Raw genomic sequence first — 18,421 nt, forward strand, 5'->3', positions numbered from 1 at the left:
TTAGAAGTAAGCAAACAACAGGTCCTGAATTTTTTTAAATCAACTTTCTAAAATTTCTGTGTTTGGTCATGTCTACAGTCTTCCAAACAACACTAAGAACCAGCTAGGTATCCAGCACTTCCAGAATCCCCAAACTTTTCATAGTTGATCTCTCCTGCTTTAGGATATTCCTTTGGTATGATTGTTTCTACAGGGCCTAGTAAACCAAATTGTGACTGGGAAGGGGTTTTTTTGTGTTTGTTTTCTTTTTTAAACCAAAGTTCACCAGTTTTGCACCAAATCTCACTTGTTACAATACTAATTAATGTGCAAACATAGAATCATTTAGTTTAGCTTCTCCTTAGGAACTATTTTGGCAATTAACAGACACATTTATTTAATAGTAAAATACATTGGATATACACAAATAGTTGATAGTCTTATACATTTCATTTTCAAATTTCAGAAGCTTGCTTATGAAATAAAGGATATATTTGGTAAACCAGGAAGGTTTTTAATATAATGTAGTCACTTTGTACAATAAGTTTTAGAGATATTTCTGAATTAAAAATAAGATCTGAGCTCTCTAATAATGCTGCTTTGTATCTAAACACATTTTCATTGATTACATTAACTGTCACAACAAAATGTCATAAAAAACATATTTCTATGTGGACAACTTATGAATTAAGAATGTGGTATATAACTATGTTGAATGTAAATTAATGTTTTTTAACAGACTTAGACTAATTATATCTCTAAAATAAATAGAAAAATTATTTTAATTTATCTGTTTTGAAAGTGAATATCCTCAATAGTATGGACATATGTTCATTTTTCAAAAACATTTTGTAAAGACATGATGCAAACCATACCTAAATTAACAGCAGAACCTGCCCTTGATGTGAACAGACTGTGGATCAGACCTTAACTACTGTGACTTTGTAAAGAATAATATTCTCAGATAATTTCTTATAGGTATGACATGAAATGAAACACTCACAGGTTTACATTGATCATAGCTGCAACCCAAAATGATGAATATAAAAACACCTAGCTCCAGTAGGAAAAGAATTCATACAAAAATTGCTCCTCTGGCCGTGGACCCCAAACTCATGGAAGATCTGTAATTTATGGTCAAAAAGGTAAGCTGGCAATTAAATAAATTATACTAATACTTATATGGTCTCAGTAGTGATGCTGAATTTATGGCTTACATAACCGATATGAGAGTAACCCATTTTTCAAAAGGAATGTAAATAATGAACGATATTTGTTTAGTTCAGATAGATTAGGTTTGGCTTTTAGTAACCTGGTTTTACCTTTAATTTTTCTGGTTTTCAGCTGAAAAAAAGGATTTGTAAGCAAAAACTTGTCCAACATTTTATAGTGTGGGGAAATAATTTTCTTGAATAATTCTTCCTTCGAAAGTCACTTATATTGCACTATAGCTTTTTGTCAGCTATTGTAACATAATATTTGTGATGTTTTTATGTATTTATACATAAGTGAATGATTTGTATGAAATTAAAATATGTAGTGTGAAAACCAGTATGTGTTTTTTCTATTACTTTGCCATGAAGAGAGTTTTATAGTACACTGGGGCTTTCTTTTTCTTACCTGGAACTCTCTTTGCCCAGTTGATCATGTGCACTAATTCTCTGTCTGCAAGGTTGGTCAACAGAGTCATCATAGAGGCTTCGTTGAATGGTCTATTTGGGTCATATTCAGAATAAACTATGGGTGGCTCAGCTTCCAGCAAGGCACTGACCATCTGTTCTGCTGTCAGGGACAGGGCTGGACTGTTCTTCTTGTTATGTTTAACCACCAGTGGACTTGTCCAGAGGGTAGGAGCTCGCAGCTCTGTAGAAGCCTCCCCATTTCTGGAATCCTGCTCCTCTCTTTGACGTTTTTGTTTCATCATTCGCCCACCTCTGCGATCTTTCCGGATTCCTAGAGACACACAAGAAGATAATTAACATCTTTCCTTGAACACATGTATTGTATACACATGGCTTCAGCCAATCAGCAGCTGCTATTGACAAATCCTGGTAACATTAATTCTTGGTTTATCTTCTGGAGACTTCTTCCTATATGTGGGATCTTACACAAATGGTTGAAGAGAACAACTATTGTAAAAAGTATAGTGTCAGGAATGGTGAACTCCTTCCTATAATTCAGATCAGTTGGGCTTACACAGTACTCCAAACTAGTGACACAGTATAGCCCCACAAAACAAAGACATTAATTGTGAATAAATAAATATTTCTTTACAGCACAAACTTCAAAGTATGTTCCAGACTCTAGCAGACAACTATTCTGTAAACAATAGAGGGTAGCTTAATCATCTGGGTGGGCCAAATGGATCACAGAAGTAGCTCTCAAAAACTATCCAAGAAAGTTTTGTTCACATTCACCAATTATTTTAATTACACATCGCCCTATTATTGAGCCAGTGATCTTCACAATTACATGAAAGCCATCTAAAAAAAGTTCCCATTATATGATATATTATATATCCCATTATGGCTTATGTAGCAATAAAGAATGCCATATAAGTAGATAAACAGAATTAAGAAAAGGAAAGATAATTGAAACTTCAGAGTCTAGTGTGGGAGAACTACTGTCAAAAGGCTGTAATAACTGCAACAGAAACCATCTTTGTCATTACTGCACATTTCTACAATGTGGTTAACACTGTTTGACCCTGAACCTTGGGATGTTATCAAGTCAGCTGTACCAATTAGAACAACAACCTAAGACCTTACAGTGGAACAAAATCTCCCTTTGTGGAAAGGTTACAAGAAAGATATAATGATAAAGCCCACATGGACTCCAGACATAAAGGGAGAATTAAGTCTGGCTCTGAGTGGAGGAGGCATAGATATCTAGAGGCTGAGTTAAAAACTTAAATCAATCATCACATGTGGGCAATGGACAAGCAAATAATAGGGAAAGCACGCAAGGATTTGAGCTATTAGAAAGCCAGTTATAGGGTTTATTCTCAAGTTCTCATGCAACATGGAAAAGCAGTACTAAACTCACTCTGAAAATCAAGTATCTATAGAGGAGGAGGCAAACTATTCAAGTAGTAGAGAAGAAAGAAAAAAAGGCAAAAAAAAAAAGCAGCTTTGAGAACTGCTCGCACTTACAAGGGATCAATAGAGGTCTTTACGATTGGTGGGACAGTGAGAAATACAATCCCTTTTCACACCTCAAAAATTTAAACTGTTTGAATCCAAGTCTTTCACAGAATCACAGAATCACTGGGTTGGAAAAGACCCACTGGATGATCAAGTCCAGTCATTCCTATCAATCACTAAACCATGCCCCTCAGCACCTTATCCACTCATCCTTTAAACACCTCCAGGGAAGGTGACCTAATCACATCCCTGAGCAGCCTGTTTCAGTGCCCAATGGCCCCTTCTATGAAAAATTTTTTCCTAATGTCCAGCCTAAATCTCCCCTGGCGGAGTTTGAGGCCAACCCCTCTTGTCCTGTCCCCTGTCACCTGGGAGAAGAGGCCAGCACCCTCCTCTCTACAACCTCCTTTCAGGTAGTTGTAGAGAGCAATGAGGTCTCCCCTCAGCCTCCTCTTCTCCAGGCTAAACAACCCCAGCTCTCTCAGCCATTCCTCATAAGGCCTGCTCTCCAGCCCCTTCACCAGCTTTGTTGCTCTTCTCTGGACTCGCTCCAGAGCCTCAACGTCCTTCTCGTGGTGAGGGGCCCAGAACTGAACACAGGATTCGAGGAGCCATCCCACCAGTGCCGAGTACAGAGGGAGAATAACCTCCCTGGACCTGCTGGTCACACCGTTTCTGATACAAGCCAACGTGCCATTGGCCTTCTTGGCCACCTGGGCACACTGCTGGCTCATGTTCAGTCGGCTGTCAACCAACACCCCCAGGTCCCTCTCCTCCAGGCAGCTTTCTAGACAGACTTCTCCTAGTCTGTAGCACTGCACAGGGTTGTTGTGCCCCAAGTGCAGGACCCGGCACTTGGCCTTGTTAAACCTCATGCCATTGGTCTCAGCCCAGCGGTCCAGCCTGTTCAGATCCCTTTGCAGAGCCTCCCTACCCTCCAGCAGATCGACACTTCCACCCAGCTTAGTGTCATCTGCAAACTTGCTAAGGGTGCACTCAATGCCTTCATCCAGGTCATTGATAAAGACATTGAACAGGGCTGGACCCAGCACTGAGCCCTGGGGAACCCCACTTGTCACTGGCCTCCAGCTGGAGTTAACTCCATTTCCCACCACTCTCTGGGCCCGGCCATCCAACCAGTTTTCCACCCAGGAGAGTGTGCACCTGTCCAGGCCAGAGGCTGACAGTTTCCGAAGCAGAATGCTGTGAGAAACTGTGTCAAAGGCTTTACTGAAGTCCAAGAAGACCACATCCACAGCCTTTCCCTCATCCAGCAGCCGAGTCACTTTGTCATAGAAGGCGATCACGTTAGTCTGGCAAGACCTGCCTTTCACAAACCCGTGGTGACTGGGCCTGATCACCCGGTTCTCTTGCATGTGCTTTATGACAGCACTCAAGATCACCTGCTCCATGACTTTCCCTGGCACTGAGGTCAGACTGACAGGCCTGTAGTTCCCTGCGTTCTCCCTGCGACTGTTCTTGTAGATGGGCACAAAATCAGCCAGCCTCCAGCCCAGTGGGACTTCCCCAGTCTTCCAGGACTGTTGGAAGATGATGGAAAGGTGTTTGGCAAGCACATCCACCAGCTCCTTCAATACCCTTGTGTGTATCCCATCCCGCCCCATAGACTTATGGGTGTCTAGCTGGGCAAGCAAGTCTCTAACCAAGCTCTCTGCTAGCTTCATCTTCATCAGAAGATGTTATCTTCATCTCATATCCAATATTTTTTGTATAATTTTTGGATCATATGGAAAGGTGTCCTTTCCCAGTTTCAAGGAACAGGGAGGATCTTTAGATCTGCTTGCCTCATTTTTTTGAATACAGTGATATTTTCACTGAATTGGTATTTGAAGATTGGGCACTTTCAAGTCTAATTCGTTCAATATATAGTAGGTCTCCTGATTCTATTCTATTCTATTAATCTTTCCAGATGAAGTGAGTTCAATAAATCTTTCATCACTCCTACCACTTAACCTCTCTACGTTTTCCCATTTGCTAAACTAGTCATAAGCCAAGAAATCTCCAGTGCATTGCTGCTCCCATTTTTCATTCAGCAATATCATTTTTTCCTACCATTAAACTGTTTCTGTTTAGGAGAGGAGGGGGGATTCTTGCTACTAAGAAAAAATGCAAGGTTTATTTTGGCAAAATGTCATCCTAGAATTATACTTATTGGTATCTTACTTACTGGAATACTCAATAGAATGCATGCTCTATCTCTGACAGATATTTTTTGTTGAATGCTTTATATCAATGTTATGGTTTTGAACTAAAATTGCCCTGTGAAACATGCAGACATAATCATGTGAACAAAACCACATGGTTCACACACATTAAAGCCTTTGTTACCTTTCTCAGATCCCAAATTTTACAGCTGCTCATCTAGCAATTTCCTTTTGAAGATTTAAAAGTATCCTTGGGGCCTGTACTGTTCAACATACTCATAAGATGGACTCAGAACAGACGCAATTCAGAAACAAGATCTTAGGGTTAGAATAATACCATAAAAACATCAGATAACTCAGTTTAGAAAGTAAATAGAAGGCTAGAAATTACTAGCAGAGGAAGGGAGGACAGAGCACCATCATAAATCACAGATTTTATTAACTCATGAGGCACACCACAATGAATGCTGTGCGTGGTTCTGTTCTTCCCATTTTAAAAATAGATAGAAAAGAAATTAAAAATGTGTAAAAGAAAGAGCAGTAAGACGATTCAACGCATGAAACAAGTTTAGTGCAAGAAACCGCTAAATTGACTTGGTCTGCTCAGCCCACAAGCCAGATGCAAGACCATAAATTCAGGAGTACTGCATGATGAGTAAGTTACAAACTCTGATGTTTCTTTTCTAAAACAAGTTGTTATCAAATGAAACAACCCCATGCAAGGTTCAGGACTGACAAGAAGAGGTTCTCTTTCACATCATGCAGAATCAAATATGAAAGTGTGAATACATTGGAAGTTGGTGAATTTTAAAAAGCTGTAGGCCAAACTTGATGGAGAAAAGAATCCATAAAGGGTTAATAAACATGAGAAGGCCACCATTGGATTAAGTCTTCATAGCACAAATTACTGCAAGATCAGAGAGGGTTTTCTGGGGTTTGCTTTTCACTTATTCCAGGCCTGCCTTGGTAAGTAAAACAAGGATGTGATGAAAATTTGACATAAAAGAGGGAAGGTGGCAACTGTAAGCATGTTTAGCTGTTCACAAATCAGCTAGATTCTTGATAAGAACAGTCTTATTGTTAATTTTTCTGCAAGGTCCACATTGACTCTCCTCCACCTTGAAAAAAAAGTGATACATTGAGCAAAGTCGAACACAATCGTTTCGGAGGAGATGCTCCACACAAATCTGGTTTTACATTTTTATTTCACATTTTAAAATAACCCACCCATCCACCCAACCACTGTAAGCCTACACTGGATTTTTTTAGAGATCAAATCTGAGAAAAACAAAATCAAAAACAATAAGAGCGTGCATTCCTTCTGCATCACTTCAGTAGCTTTTGTTGTCACAGACAGAATGGTCTTTGAATCTGCATAAGCATCACACTTAATTAATAGAAAATAGATTAATAGATTAATAGAAATTACTACTAACTCTTCACCTAACCCCTAGATGGGCAAGCAACACAGTGATTTTATTATTCATTTTCTTGGACCAAATAGGAGTAAGTATCTCTGAAAAATGCAAATGCCTCCAAATCTCCTTCAGTGTAATCAAATTTTACCTCTGTTAAAAAGAGATAATATTGATGTACATTTTTTAATTCCAAAAAGTACAAATCTATCAAGCTACAATTCCATTGCCAAAAGTACAATGGAAGACAAAATGGCCTCAAGTTGCACCAAGGGAGTTTGAGATTAGACAGCAGGAAAAAAATTCTTCCCTGAAAGATTTATCAGGCACTGGAACAGACTGCCCAAGGAGGTGGTTGAGTCATCATCTCTGGAGGTATTTAAAAGGTATGTAGAGGAAGTGCATAGGGATATGATCTAGTAGTGGATAGGTACTGCTGGAGACAATGATCTCAAAGGTCTTTTCCAACCTAGCAGTTCTATCCTGTAATGTTTTTAAATATTTGAATGTGTTAATTTTGATTCCACATAGTTCAGCCAATAAGGAAATTCAGATTGTCAAGTGTTCTGAAAAACTATATTCTACCAAAAATGGAAGTACTCTGTATCTTGAACAAGCTCTAAAACAATTTCCACTTGAGTTTTAAGGCTATGAGAACCAAGATTTTCAATGCCTGTTTAATAAAGATTCATATGTAGATTCAGTCAGCCTTTTAGATATGGAGGCATGTTTCAAAACTGCTGAGCAATTACACTCTCCAGTGAGTCAAACCTGAGGAATAAAATTGCATGTGGACCATGGAATAAGTGTTAAATAAATTAAACATTCCATTAGTTTTTTTCCAACATACGACTAAACTAAAAAAAAAAAAAAATCTAGATAATTAAAACCAATCCTAAATTAGGAATATATTGGATGAACCTTGAATCTCAGCCATTCAACAGCCAGCTTCTTCCTACCTACTGCGAAGAACCAAGCTCCACCTTTTTATTTTCTATTATTCTATAAAATAATCAAAAATCCTTACAGGAAGAAGAGGAGGAAAACAAATAGAATAAAAGTTTCTTGTGAACCATAGAATTATGCATTTTACATTTAAGGATATATCTCTAATCTCAAATTCTATCCTACTTAAATTTCCTATGAACTATTTTATATAATATTTTCAATAGCTTTATTACTAGAAATTTTGTAGGACTATTTATCAAGTAAAGAATGCTTATTATTTGCAATAAATTGGGAGCAAATTTGATAATAACCAATAAATTTTTCCTGTCAGTAAGACTGAAAAAAAAATTGGTTATTTCATAAACAGCCAAGATATTTTTACATTCTTCCTATTGTTCACTATTTTGGAAATCCTAAACAAAACAGCTATTGCTTTTTGTCTTATTTCCTGCTATCAGGAAAATTTATTATGCTATTTTCCCTAATACAATATTAAAAAAAGCAAAATACCTTCATCTTCTCTTTCCCCCATACTCAGAACATTCACCCTTCTTGCTCACACAAGGGGTGCGTACTAATATGGGAATTGTATCTGCCTGTCAGTTTTAAGCCTTTTCATACACAGCCTGTGTATGCTCCATTTCAGTTTTGCTGGAGTTCTGAACAGCTTTCCAGTAGCTGCAAGCAAAAACTGCAATAACATTATTTTCTACAAACAGTACATTTCTTTGAAGGCTTAAATTCTCAGGTGAGATGTATGTTTAATCTTATCTTGCTTAGCTGCAAATGCCAAAAAAAAACCCCAAACCATATTTCCTAATGTCTTTGGAATGAAACCTACCCCAAAATTCTACAGAGGACTAGTCCTGTTACTGTTTTAGCATAGAGTTTTTCAGCAACTACTTTTTTGACTGGTTAGTGGTCAGTGCCAATTTATATTTGGAGCCCAGCCACATGAACACAAACTCTCCTTGATCTACAAGCTCCTGAACCACCTCAGAAAAGACCAGACATCAGCCCTGAGCAACGCCGACAACTCAAACCTACGGACATTCTTTTTGTTTCGACGCTCCAAATATATCTCTGTGCTTCACCTTGAAAACAATCTGCTAAATCAGTTACTACTACCATGACACCTATTTAACTGTGACAATAGAAATAAAGTTTTGCAGTTTTCTGGAGGACAAAGGATACTAATCAGACCATAACATGAGGACACTCAAATATAGGTGTCACTGATAATATCTGTATCTTCTAACATTTGAAACTTCACTTTGCAAATTTAACCAACCATTAATATAGTATATTAATAAGTATATTAATATACATCTTGACTGTAGATATCCTACATGGAATAGATTTTCTATCAATTTAATTGTAGCTGTCAATGCATGCCACACGTGGAAGTCACTTGATAGCATGTTCTAGTTTGGGAGAGGACATAACTATTTTATTTTATCAAAAAAAATAAAGTTGGAAGAATGCAATGACAGAAATTTTGAATTTATGCAGACACAGTATCTCTTATCTCGCAAAAAGTGATAATGATATTGCAGTTACGGTATTTTTCTCAGAATTTCTCATTCAGTAAAACTGTTAGTCCAACGCTCTTTATCTTAGAGGAACCTTACAGTAATATGACACTAAGATCATTTAAAAGTACCACCGTTTTTCAAGGAATCTAGAAGTTCATTACCATCGTGTAGCCAGATCATGAAAAATATTCACCTTTAAAGCAAGTTCTCCTTTTAACCCTCTGTCAATAAATGTGCAAAAGGACAGCACTCTCACCAAGACAGATGCAGTAAGCACACACCGTGAAAACAGAATTGGCAGCATATTTGATGTCAGAATTCCAGGTCCACACAGTGGGATGAAACAGTATTTTATCCCAGGAACTGCTATATAACATCTACTGGAAACAGCAGGGTTTATTTCACATTCAATAAAAAAATAACTTTCCTGTTATTCCATACACTTTCTATGGGTATAATTCAGTAAGATTTTGGGTTGCCTCCTGAAAGAATATTTGGGAAAAGAAAGATGACTGGTGAGAACTCTCACTGCCCCTCAGGAGCCAATATTTGCAGGAGAATGTATTTGCAACTATTTCTTACTTTAACACTCAGCCTTCAAGGAACTGCTCTGGCTCTTCTGCTTCTAGCCCTGGAAGGTAGGGCACATAAGAATTCACAGGAAAAGCAGAAAAGATAGAAAGAAAAAGTAAAACATCTAGAAAGAGAATAGAAATGCCTTTTAACAAAATAACAGAAATTGGTTTTAATATTGGTGTTTACACATAGTCACAATTTGAGTAATGGCACAGTAGTTTTCTACAGCTGCACGGAAAACCTACATTCCTTCCTGTTGCATTTCAGATTCTCTATTTACTTAGGTTACCAGAAGATATCAGACTTAGAGGGGAATTACAGGAATGTAACAAACCCACGAACTGTTAAATTGTACACCCCCCTTTTTGATGAAGTACTAGCAGAGAAGCAGCATGCTGTTGGACTAAATATGGATCAGTTAATTAATTAGAATATTTCAAATCATAGACAAAAATAGTCCCTACTACAATATCTGGCTTTCTTTTTTTTTGTCCCCTAACTGTTTAGAAAAACATAAATAACATGGGAAATTATTCACTAGTGTTGACTATCTTTCTATTACTACCTGTGCTTTGCCATCATACAGTTCCCACACTCAGCTCACTCATGTGGTGATAATAGCATTAGTCACTGCCTCAGCCACAGGCAGAAGAATATTATTACTGCTCAAAACTCATTGGCATATGACTTCGAGATGTACCATTGACAGTATATGGGCAACACCGTGAATCTTAGCAAAAGTTAGTGTTTTACAAATAAATCTCCACTTTATACTTGACAGACATTCAGAAGGAAATTCAAGCACTTAAACTAGTGGAAACAAAGTAGATTGGAAACTTGACAAGTCAAAACATAACCAGGAGCTAGGTGCCAGAACTGGAGAAACAGAATTGAGTTTCTAGGCATCGAGTGTATAAGCAATAGCTTCTCATTTATGTCAGCGCTGTTTCATGTCTTACTGGAACTACTTGGCAAAATAAGTGACTTAACTCAGGGAAGAAGCTTCTACTTAAAACCTATCTTGTCAGAAATCAGTTTTCAGGTTTGAAGAATTTCTTCTGCATTTGTGACTACCTGGTAAAGCAGATGTTTCCTTTTACTGCTTCCTTTCCATTTCAGCAACTTAGCTTCTCCTAGGAAGAACAGGTTCAGAAAAGGGCTGGTGGAAACGTTATGGAAAAGGACAACCCCCCACACAAGAAATGACTGCGACACCTAGGTTAAACAGGATCAAAATTAAGACATTTGGCTCATAAATAAATTGGAGGAAAAAAGTCAGAGTGGGGACAGTGACTCTGAAGATGGCATAGTAGCTGGGTTGAAACCCCCTGTAGTAATGCTGACCCCTAATCAACAGTTTGTGGCCACACTCAGAGAAAATAATCATGGCAGGCAGGAAAAGTAATGACGTTAAGTTTGGTTGGTTGGTTTGCTTTCTAAGATAACAAAAAGAAAAAAAAAAAAAAGATTGATCTATGTTTTGGAAACAGCAACTGGTAAATAGTTTACCAGCTAACCTCCTTGTCTGGAGCAAAATTTGAACCTGAGGCTTTGTCCACAGTTCTGCTCCTCAATAGCAGAACCCACGTGGTAAGAGACATCTGACACTTCCGTACACTCGCACACCCTTGCAGCATGAACAGCCTATAATTTTGTCAGTTTGACTAAGGAATATTCCAAAAGTACAAATAATTCATCTTCTTAATTTTGTTACTCTACAAGACTGTTCTATCTCTTCAGAATTATCCTGAAAATTGCCAGAGAGAAGGAATATCTGGTGTTTTGTAAAACAAACCCTGCTTTAGAGTAAGTTTAAACACAAGTGGTAATTAACAGAGATTCTAAATAACACATCCTTCAGAGAGCCAGAAAGTCTACAGCCCAGTTGATGATCAGAGTATTTTAGAAGCACACAGAGATGAACTATCAGTGGCAGAGAAGCCACGTGAATTCTTTACACCAGGGTTCACAAGGGAAGAAATCAGACCTTTCTATGACAGAAACCTTTTGTACAGGGAGTAGGGAAACCTTTATGAAACTTAAGTAACAGCTGAAAAGGCTAGAAATCCAAAAGCCTCTCTCAAGTGTCCTAATACAAGAGAGAAGTGTTGGAGAAGTGGTCTGGGACTCAGTCCAGACTCAATTTGGTGCCATTGCTGCCATTGGCGAAAGTGAGGGATTGAAAAAGGAAATCAGTGTGAACAAGCCAACAGTTCTCCTATGGACTCAAACCTGAGTGTAATCTAAGCACAACTGGCTTTAGTATCTAAAAGGAGGATGCGAGCAAGGTAGCTGTCTCCCAATGTCTCTTACAGTAATTTTGCTTTGCAGATAGATTGTATTAGGCATATCTCTACTGAATTCAATAGTTTTTAAATGTTTCATGGGAAATAAAATCATGTGGTTTCTTATAAAACAGGTCACTGTATATACGTACAGGTCAGGAACATTACTACATTCTTAATAGATTTATAACACATGGAGATTGCTGAAGCTATGACTGTGATGTAGGCCCTAATACTGTAAAGTATCTCAGCATGATGGTGCTTCTGAGGTGAATTAAGAGCTTTTCTGCTTGGTTCTTTCTACACAAATACATTATTCATTCACAGGAAAGCAACACCACTTCCCAAAATTAAATTTTTTAGTCTTAAGCAATTACTTCTTTTGAATATGATTCAGACAGTGAGCCCCATTATTTCATATCCATTTCTTTTTTAGAAAGTCAAACAGAAATGTAAATTGTGCTGAAAACTCAGGTGGTCTGACAGTTCATTTAAATGAGGAACATTCACTGAAATCTTCTACAAAATTAATCAGAATTTAATATTTAATCTTGAACAGGTCTGCCTCAAGTGACAGCGCTTATTAGCCTGGTTTGTGACCAGGATATCTAGTCACTCAGTAGTATCAAGACATAATAGATTTGAGTTTGATCTGTGCTCCTGGATGTTGCAATGTTTTCTACTCCTGAGTGGTCGATGGATGCTGGTATGCCTGTATATATGGGAGGTTTTTTCCCAAAAATTTCTCTCATCCTTTTCTTTATAATCAGAACTGCTTTCTATTAGAAGAGAGAGAAAGGAAGTGGGAAGCCACAAAAGTGGTACACAGGTCCCTGGGCTTGCACTCAGACATTCTGGTTCAATTCCTGGCTCTGCCACCAGTTTGCTCAGTGATCAAGTCACATCACATATCACATTGCCTCAGTATTTCTATCAGCTACAATGCAGATCATAAAGCTGGTCTACGATGTAAAATTTTTAAAGATCTAGTGACAAAAAATGCTTTTAACAAGCAGAGAAATGTAATTTAGGTTCTCTAATTACTATTAATAACCTACATTTCAGGCCATTAATATACTAATTACAGATAAGGTGCCAGACATACTTCAGCCTAATTTGTATTTTGGCATTCAGTCTTCGGTATTCATAGTACAGGTTTTAAAGAGATAAATTAATCCATCATTCAACCGAATCCCTTTCAGTTCTGACACTCCTGTACCAATCATACTAAACTTTGGCTACAGTAAGTAAAGCAACAGCCCCATTTCTAGGCAATATTTACAGTGAAGCAATAAATATTTCAGGGGTCTTGATAAAGCCTTCACAGGAACCATACATCAACCATGATTTGGAAAAACAAAGTAGTTTTAGGAGTATGAGACCATTATTATTATTCTCAAGGACTGCAAGAAATTGTAACTGCCACATTTTAAAAAGTAGATAAGTCAGTTGGGGTATTGAAGTTTTTTGGCCTGATCTATCAGGACCAATAATGCTATAGTTGAACTGTAAATGCATAATTGAGTGAAGAACCAGAAGTTCTAGTACTCAAGGAATTTCTCAAAGTCCAGAAGAGGACAGCAGCTGTCCTGATCTGCACAAGCTTGCCTAAAACCAATGAATGTACAGTGACACCCTGAGGTACCTGTAGCATGAACAAGTGGCAGACAGATGGAGACACAGCAAGGATCCTAAACTTCAATTAAAATTAATCACCAATTTAAATGAAGACTGCCTCATTGCTGTATCTATTCCCAAGTAATGTCACAACTGAAATAATTCCTAATTAGGAATTTTTAGGTATGTGAATGGCCAAAAGGTAAATATAAACAAAGATGCAGAAATAATCAGCTTTAGAATTTCAAATAAATGTTCAAGTGTAAAACATCAAAAATAATTCCTTGAAGCGGAACAGGAAGATAAAGTAATTTTTGCAAAAGTTCACAAAAATGGTCTCTCTTATTTTGGACAACTCAATCGCAACAATCCAGTTTGCAAGCCAAAGGAAATATTTCACTAAAAAGTCTAGTTTCAGCTCCATCTTCTTTTCCAGGATGCTATTCTAAACTCACAAGTTTGCTTCAAATGCGGCTTGAGTACACTCCTTCATCCTATCAATTTCATCTTAAAAAATGTACATTTCCTTGTACATTTGTCAGGATCCACCTACACAGGCTGAGTACAGAACACCATGTCTAATAAATATCATACAAGTTCTCTTCAGACAAATCATAGTAGTTTTACACTGTTAGTCCATGTTCCTTCATTCAGTAATTTCTATTTTTAAAATAATATTTCTTAAAAGATAATTACATGGAAAACTATGTTGTGTGGAATCCTTTCAGTGGTTGCATCAGACATCAATTTACCTCTGCATTTGAGAATGAATTGAATAACTCTGACCTTTTGGCATGAATGAAGATAGCATGCAGCAAGGAAGCGTAGCTCCCTCCATTTAAAGACAAAAATCAGCTAGGTACTTCTCCAAGAGGATGGCAAATTTGCCAAATGTTTTTGGTTTTTTTGCTTTTCCCTGTAAAAATTTGTCTTAAACATCTGCAACAGTGTCACACTAAACTTAATTCCTAAATGGCTACATTATGGCAAACAGACTTTTATTCCCTGAGTAAACTTTGAAGAGTTCTGACATACTTTCTGAAAGCATCACTGAAGAATGCAGGCTTCAAATATGCTATAATTTCATTATCACAAGAAACAACACTCAGTATATGCTCTCTCCAACAAGAAATTTCAGGCTGTTCAGTGACAGTAACCCCTGATTCATATACACAATCACCATCTGGATGAGTGCTTAAATCCTTGACTACCGCATTTCATATAACTTGAGGTTGGGAAGCCAGCGGCATTCAACAATTGATGGGATTATGTAGGTCTCACAGTAGCTAAAAATGGACTACAGGGCAAATAACTGTTTTTTCATTAAGAACCTAGAATTTAATGTTATGGTAATTTTTTGCCATAGTCAGTTTCCACTAGCAGTCTGTTTCTCTGATCCCACAGAGTATTTCCTGTTAAATCTGCTTTGCAGATGTGAAAGGAGAGGAAGAAAGTACCACACTAACAACTAAAAATCCCATTCGGTTACCATATTATAAAAATACTTATTGAATAAATAATAAAAAAGTTGCTTTTTATTTCAGAAAATAATGTCCCTTTGGAACCAAGTCATCAAAAAGCCACTAAAACAATGAAGGACAGAAAACTAGATCTGTATTGGAGCAGAGATCACCTGGAGCATATGTGTGGTTGGAGCTTCAGGACTGCCATAAACACTCCGTTTGGAAACTGGGACTCCCTATCATGAAAGACAGTAAGCAGAAATATACTTCTCCAAACCAGAACAGAAACCATCTTCAAGAAAGCATCAGTGGATCATAAACAAAAACAAGGCTGTTCCTCCCTTTACCCACGGAATAAAAAGGCAAGGAACTTATTCCATGTGACTGCTTTATCCTTAAACACAAGCAGGGGTGCACAGACTAAATAATAACATATAATTTTAAGGTCTTTTCAGTTTATTCAAGAAGAGCTGTAAATTCTGCCTCAGACAACGACTACATCAGCAGAGAGTCTGGCAGTTTAATTGTCTCTCAAAGCAGCTCAGTAACAGATGCAGAAGGAAACAAATATGAGAGAGAAAGAAAATACTTCTTCATTACTGAAAGAAGTTTTTAAATGATGAAACAGCAGGACAAAATAAAAACATATAATTTCCATAAAAATTCATAAACAAATGTTCCTACAGCATAGCTCAAGAGCCACTTTAAACCTCCATTTTTTTCTAAGTGAAGCTCCAAAAAACATATTTCAGGTGTGTCCAGTCTATTAAAAATGATATATATGAACTTTTTAATCATAGAATAGTTTGGGTTGGAAGGGACATTAAAGATCATCTAGTTCCAACCCCCCTGCCATGGGCAGGTACATCCCACTAGATCAGGCTGCCCAAGGTCCCATGCAACCTGGCCTTGAACACCTCCAGGCGTTAATGCTGTGTTAAATGATGCTTTGTGAGGAAAATCTCAGCACACTTAGCTTATGACTTATGTTTAAACTTAACTAGAGACATTTAATCAAGATTTTATCTAGCTTCTCCCAGATTTACTGAAACTCAATAATTAATTCCAGTTATTGCTCCAGAGTTAAATGGCAGATAAAAGTCATGAGTTAGCAGCTTTGAAAATTTTTACAAAATCCCAGCTAATTCAGTGCAGAAGGGAAACTGAGACTGCATTTAGAGAAAAAAGTTTATACCTGTTTTCCACTATGTCTAAAAGGTATATCGTCATAGGGAAATTAGATAGCTATAGAAGAGATACAACACAACCGTTTCAAATATGTAATAAAATTAATGCCTTTAAACAAGACAAATTCTTCAGCATGAACAAAAAGATATTATATAAATTAAAAGCTTCATTCAAGAAAATCATTAATTATTTTAGAACAACGTGGACCTTGACTTAAACACAGCAATAGGTAATTTAAGAGTGTTGAAAAAAAATGTTATAAGAGATCTAGTGAAACAGAAAATCTTAAGAGATCTCTTCAGGGAGAACAAAAAAAAATCAAAAATTTAAAAATTAACACTAGAAAATTTAACTAGATGGTATATTGAGAATATTCACTTAAACTTTACCCTCATTTCAGTGAAATTATCAAATACTACTTGAAGAAAGGATTCTTTCTCCTGCAGCTACGTGGACTTAATGGGATTGGTAATGTTGGTAACTGTCATCAGTAATAGCAGCAGAACCTTGACTGCTTTACTTCATCCTACACTAACTTTACCTTTCTTGAATACCTCATCTGCAGGCATGCCAGATTTATAACCTTAAAGTGAGAAATAAAGATTTTTCCCAAGCTTTATAAAATAAATATCCTTAAACACATTTTTATGAACTGGTGTTGGACTTCAATGCACTATTAGTGGTCCTATAGGAGCAGGCAGATTTTATGCACTCAGTTTCCTTGTTTGTAAATTTTTAGCTTAGTTTAAAAAAAAACAAAACTGAAAAAAACCACCACAATGACTATATTTGAATTGTCATTTGCCATAGAGACTATAGAAATCTTACAGCATCATAAGAGGAAAGGGAGAAATCCACGGGACATTACCCACGTGAGGCCCACTGCATGAAATAAAAAATCCAGAACATCTATATTAGAAAGAAAATGTGGACAAAGTTGCAGTCTTTTGGACTTCTTGAATATACAGAATGCTGATTGAGAATCCTATGTAAGTTTCATGTTATTGAAACAATTATGGATGGAACGGTGAAAAACCTCTTACAATATGTATCTTAAAGAAGATCTGAAGAACATCACACTGGTACAGTGGATCATTAATCAAATACATATGAGCATAAATGGACTGAAATGTGCCAAATGAAAGGTGTGTTATCATCAACATAAAACACCGTGATGTATTTTAACTATGATCTGGCATATGTACAAGGGTCAAAACCAAAGCTGCATGGCAAATTTATCTATGGGATCTTCTGAATTTAGTTTGCCTTATCTGAAACTTGAAATTCTCCAGACCGAAACTGTGATACTAATTATATACGTTTTACTTTAAAGAGTTCTAGTTGCATACAACAGAATGTTCAGAAATACTCAAAGGAACTCTGGAGCCATTAACTAAATCTTATGGAAAAAATCAGCTTCTGTCTTAAGTGTTAGAACTAAAAAGGGATTTGACACCTTCCTCCTGCTCACATCCCAAAACTGAAATTAATAAAATCAGTCTCAGTCCTTGCCTAATCCTTGAGTGGAGAAAAATGCAGATTAGAGATCAAAGTACAGCCACAACTCATTAGTTTTCCTTTGCTCTTTCTCCCAGACTTTGCCTACCTTAGCCACACAAACTGGCCTTGCTTGCAAATGTGGGCAAGTGTAATAACATAGTACTTGGGAGGCTTTTATTTTTTATTTAATCCCTTTTTAATTTAATACACTTCAGCTTGATAAAATTAGTTACTTCCTCCTTTAAGGAACATATCAGGAAAGCAGACACCAGTGCTGAGTATTTGTTGATTGCCGTGTACATACCACCTTTCATCATCCCCACTTCATAGCATTTTCTTAGTCGGCAAGCCTGGCAACTCTTTCTTCTGTTCTTGTCTATGGTGCACTGGTTAGTAGCAGGACACATGTAGTCATTGTGCCCTGTAAAACCAGAGGGAAAGTAAGGACACAGTTATACACAGACATAACAAAACTGTCTGCAACAGCCTCTCATTTTTCATTGAGTGTTTAGTATAGCATCTGATATCTTGGGAGGAAGGTAAAGTTACCGTCACAATCTATTGATATAGGTAGTGGAGCTAAGACCTATTCACAATACATTAATTT

The 18,421-nt window shown here is 37.1% G+C and overlaps 2 protein-coding genes across 4 annotated transcripts in view; both read right to left on the reverse strand.

The window, feature by feature from the left end:
* ARMT1 (acidic residue methyltransferase 1) overlaps positions 1–18,421 on the reverse strand; it is a 347,283-nt gene that overhangs the window by 130,037 nt on the left and 198,825 nt on the right. The window lies entirely within an intron of this gene.
* The window catches only part of ESR1 (estrogen receptor 1), a 168,429-nt gene that overhangs the window by 48,755 nt on the left and 101,253 nt on the right, over positions 1–18,421 (reverse strand). For all 3 annotated transcript variants that reach the window (XM_069852103.1, XM_069852102.1, XM_069852101.1), the window contains 2 exons: positions 18,119–18,235; positions 1,600–1,932 (listed from right to left, as the gene is read on the reverse strand). In XM_069852103.1, coding sequence (XP_069708204.1) covers positions 1,600–1,932; positions 18,119–18,235 — 450 coding nt within the window. The remainder of the gene's footprint in view (positions 1–1,599; positions 1,933–18,118; positions 18,236–18,421) is intronic.

Source organism: Phaenicophaeus curvirostris, chromosome 2 (assembly GCF_032191515.1).
Source record: "Phaenicophaeus curvirostris isolate KB17595 chromosome 2, BPBGC_Pcur_1.0, whole genome shotgun sequence".
NCBI lineage: Eukaryota > Metazoa > Chordata > Aves > Cuculiformes > Cuculidae > Phaenicophaeus > Phaenicophaeus curvirostris.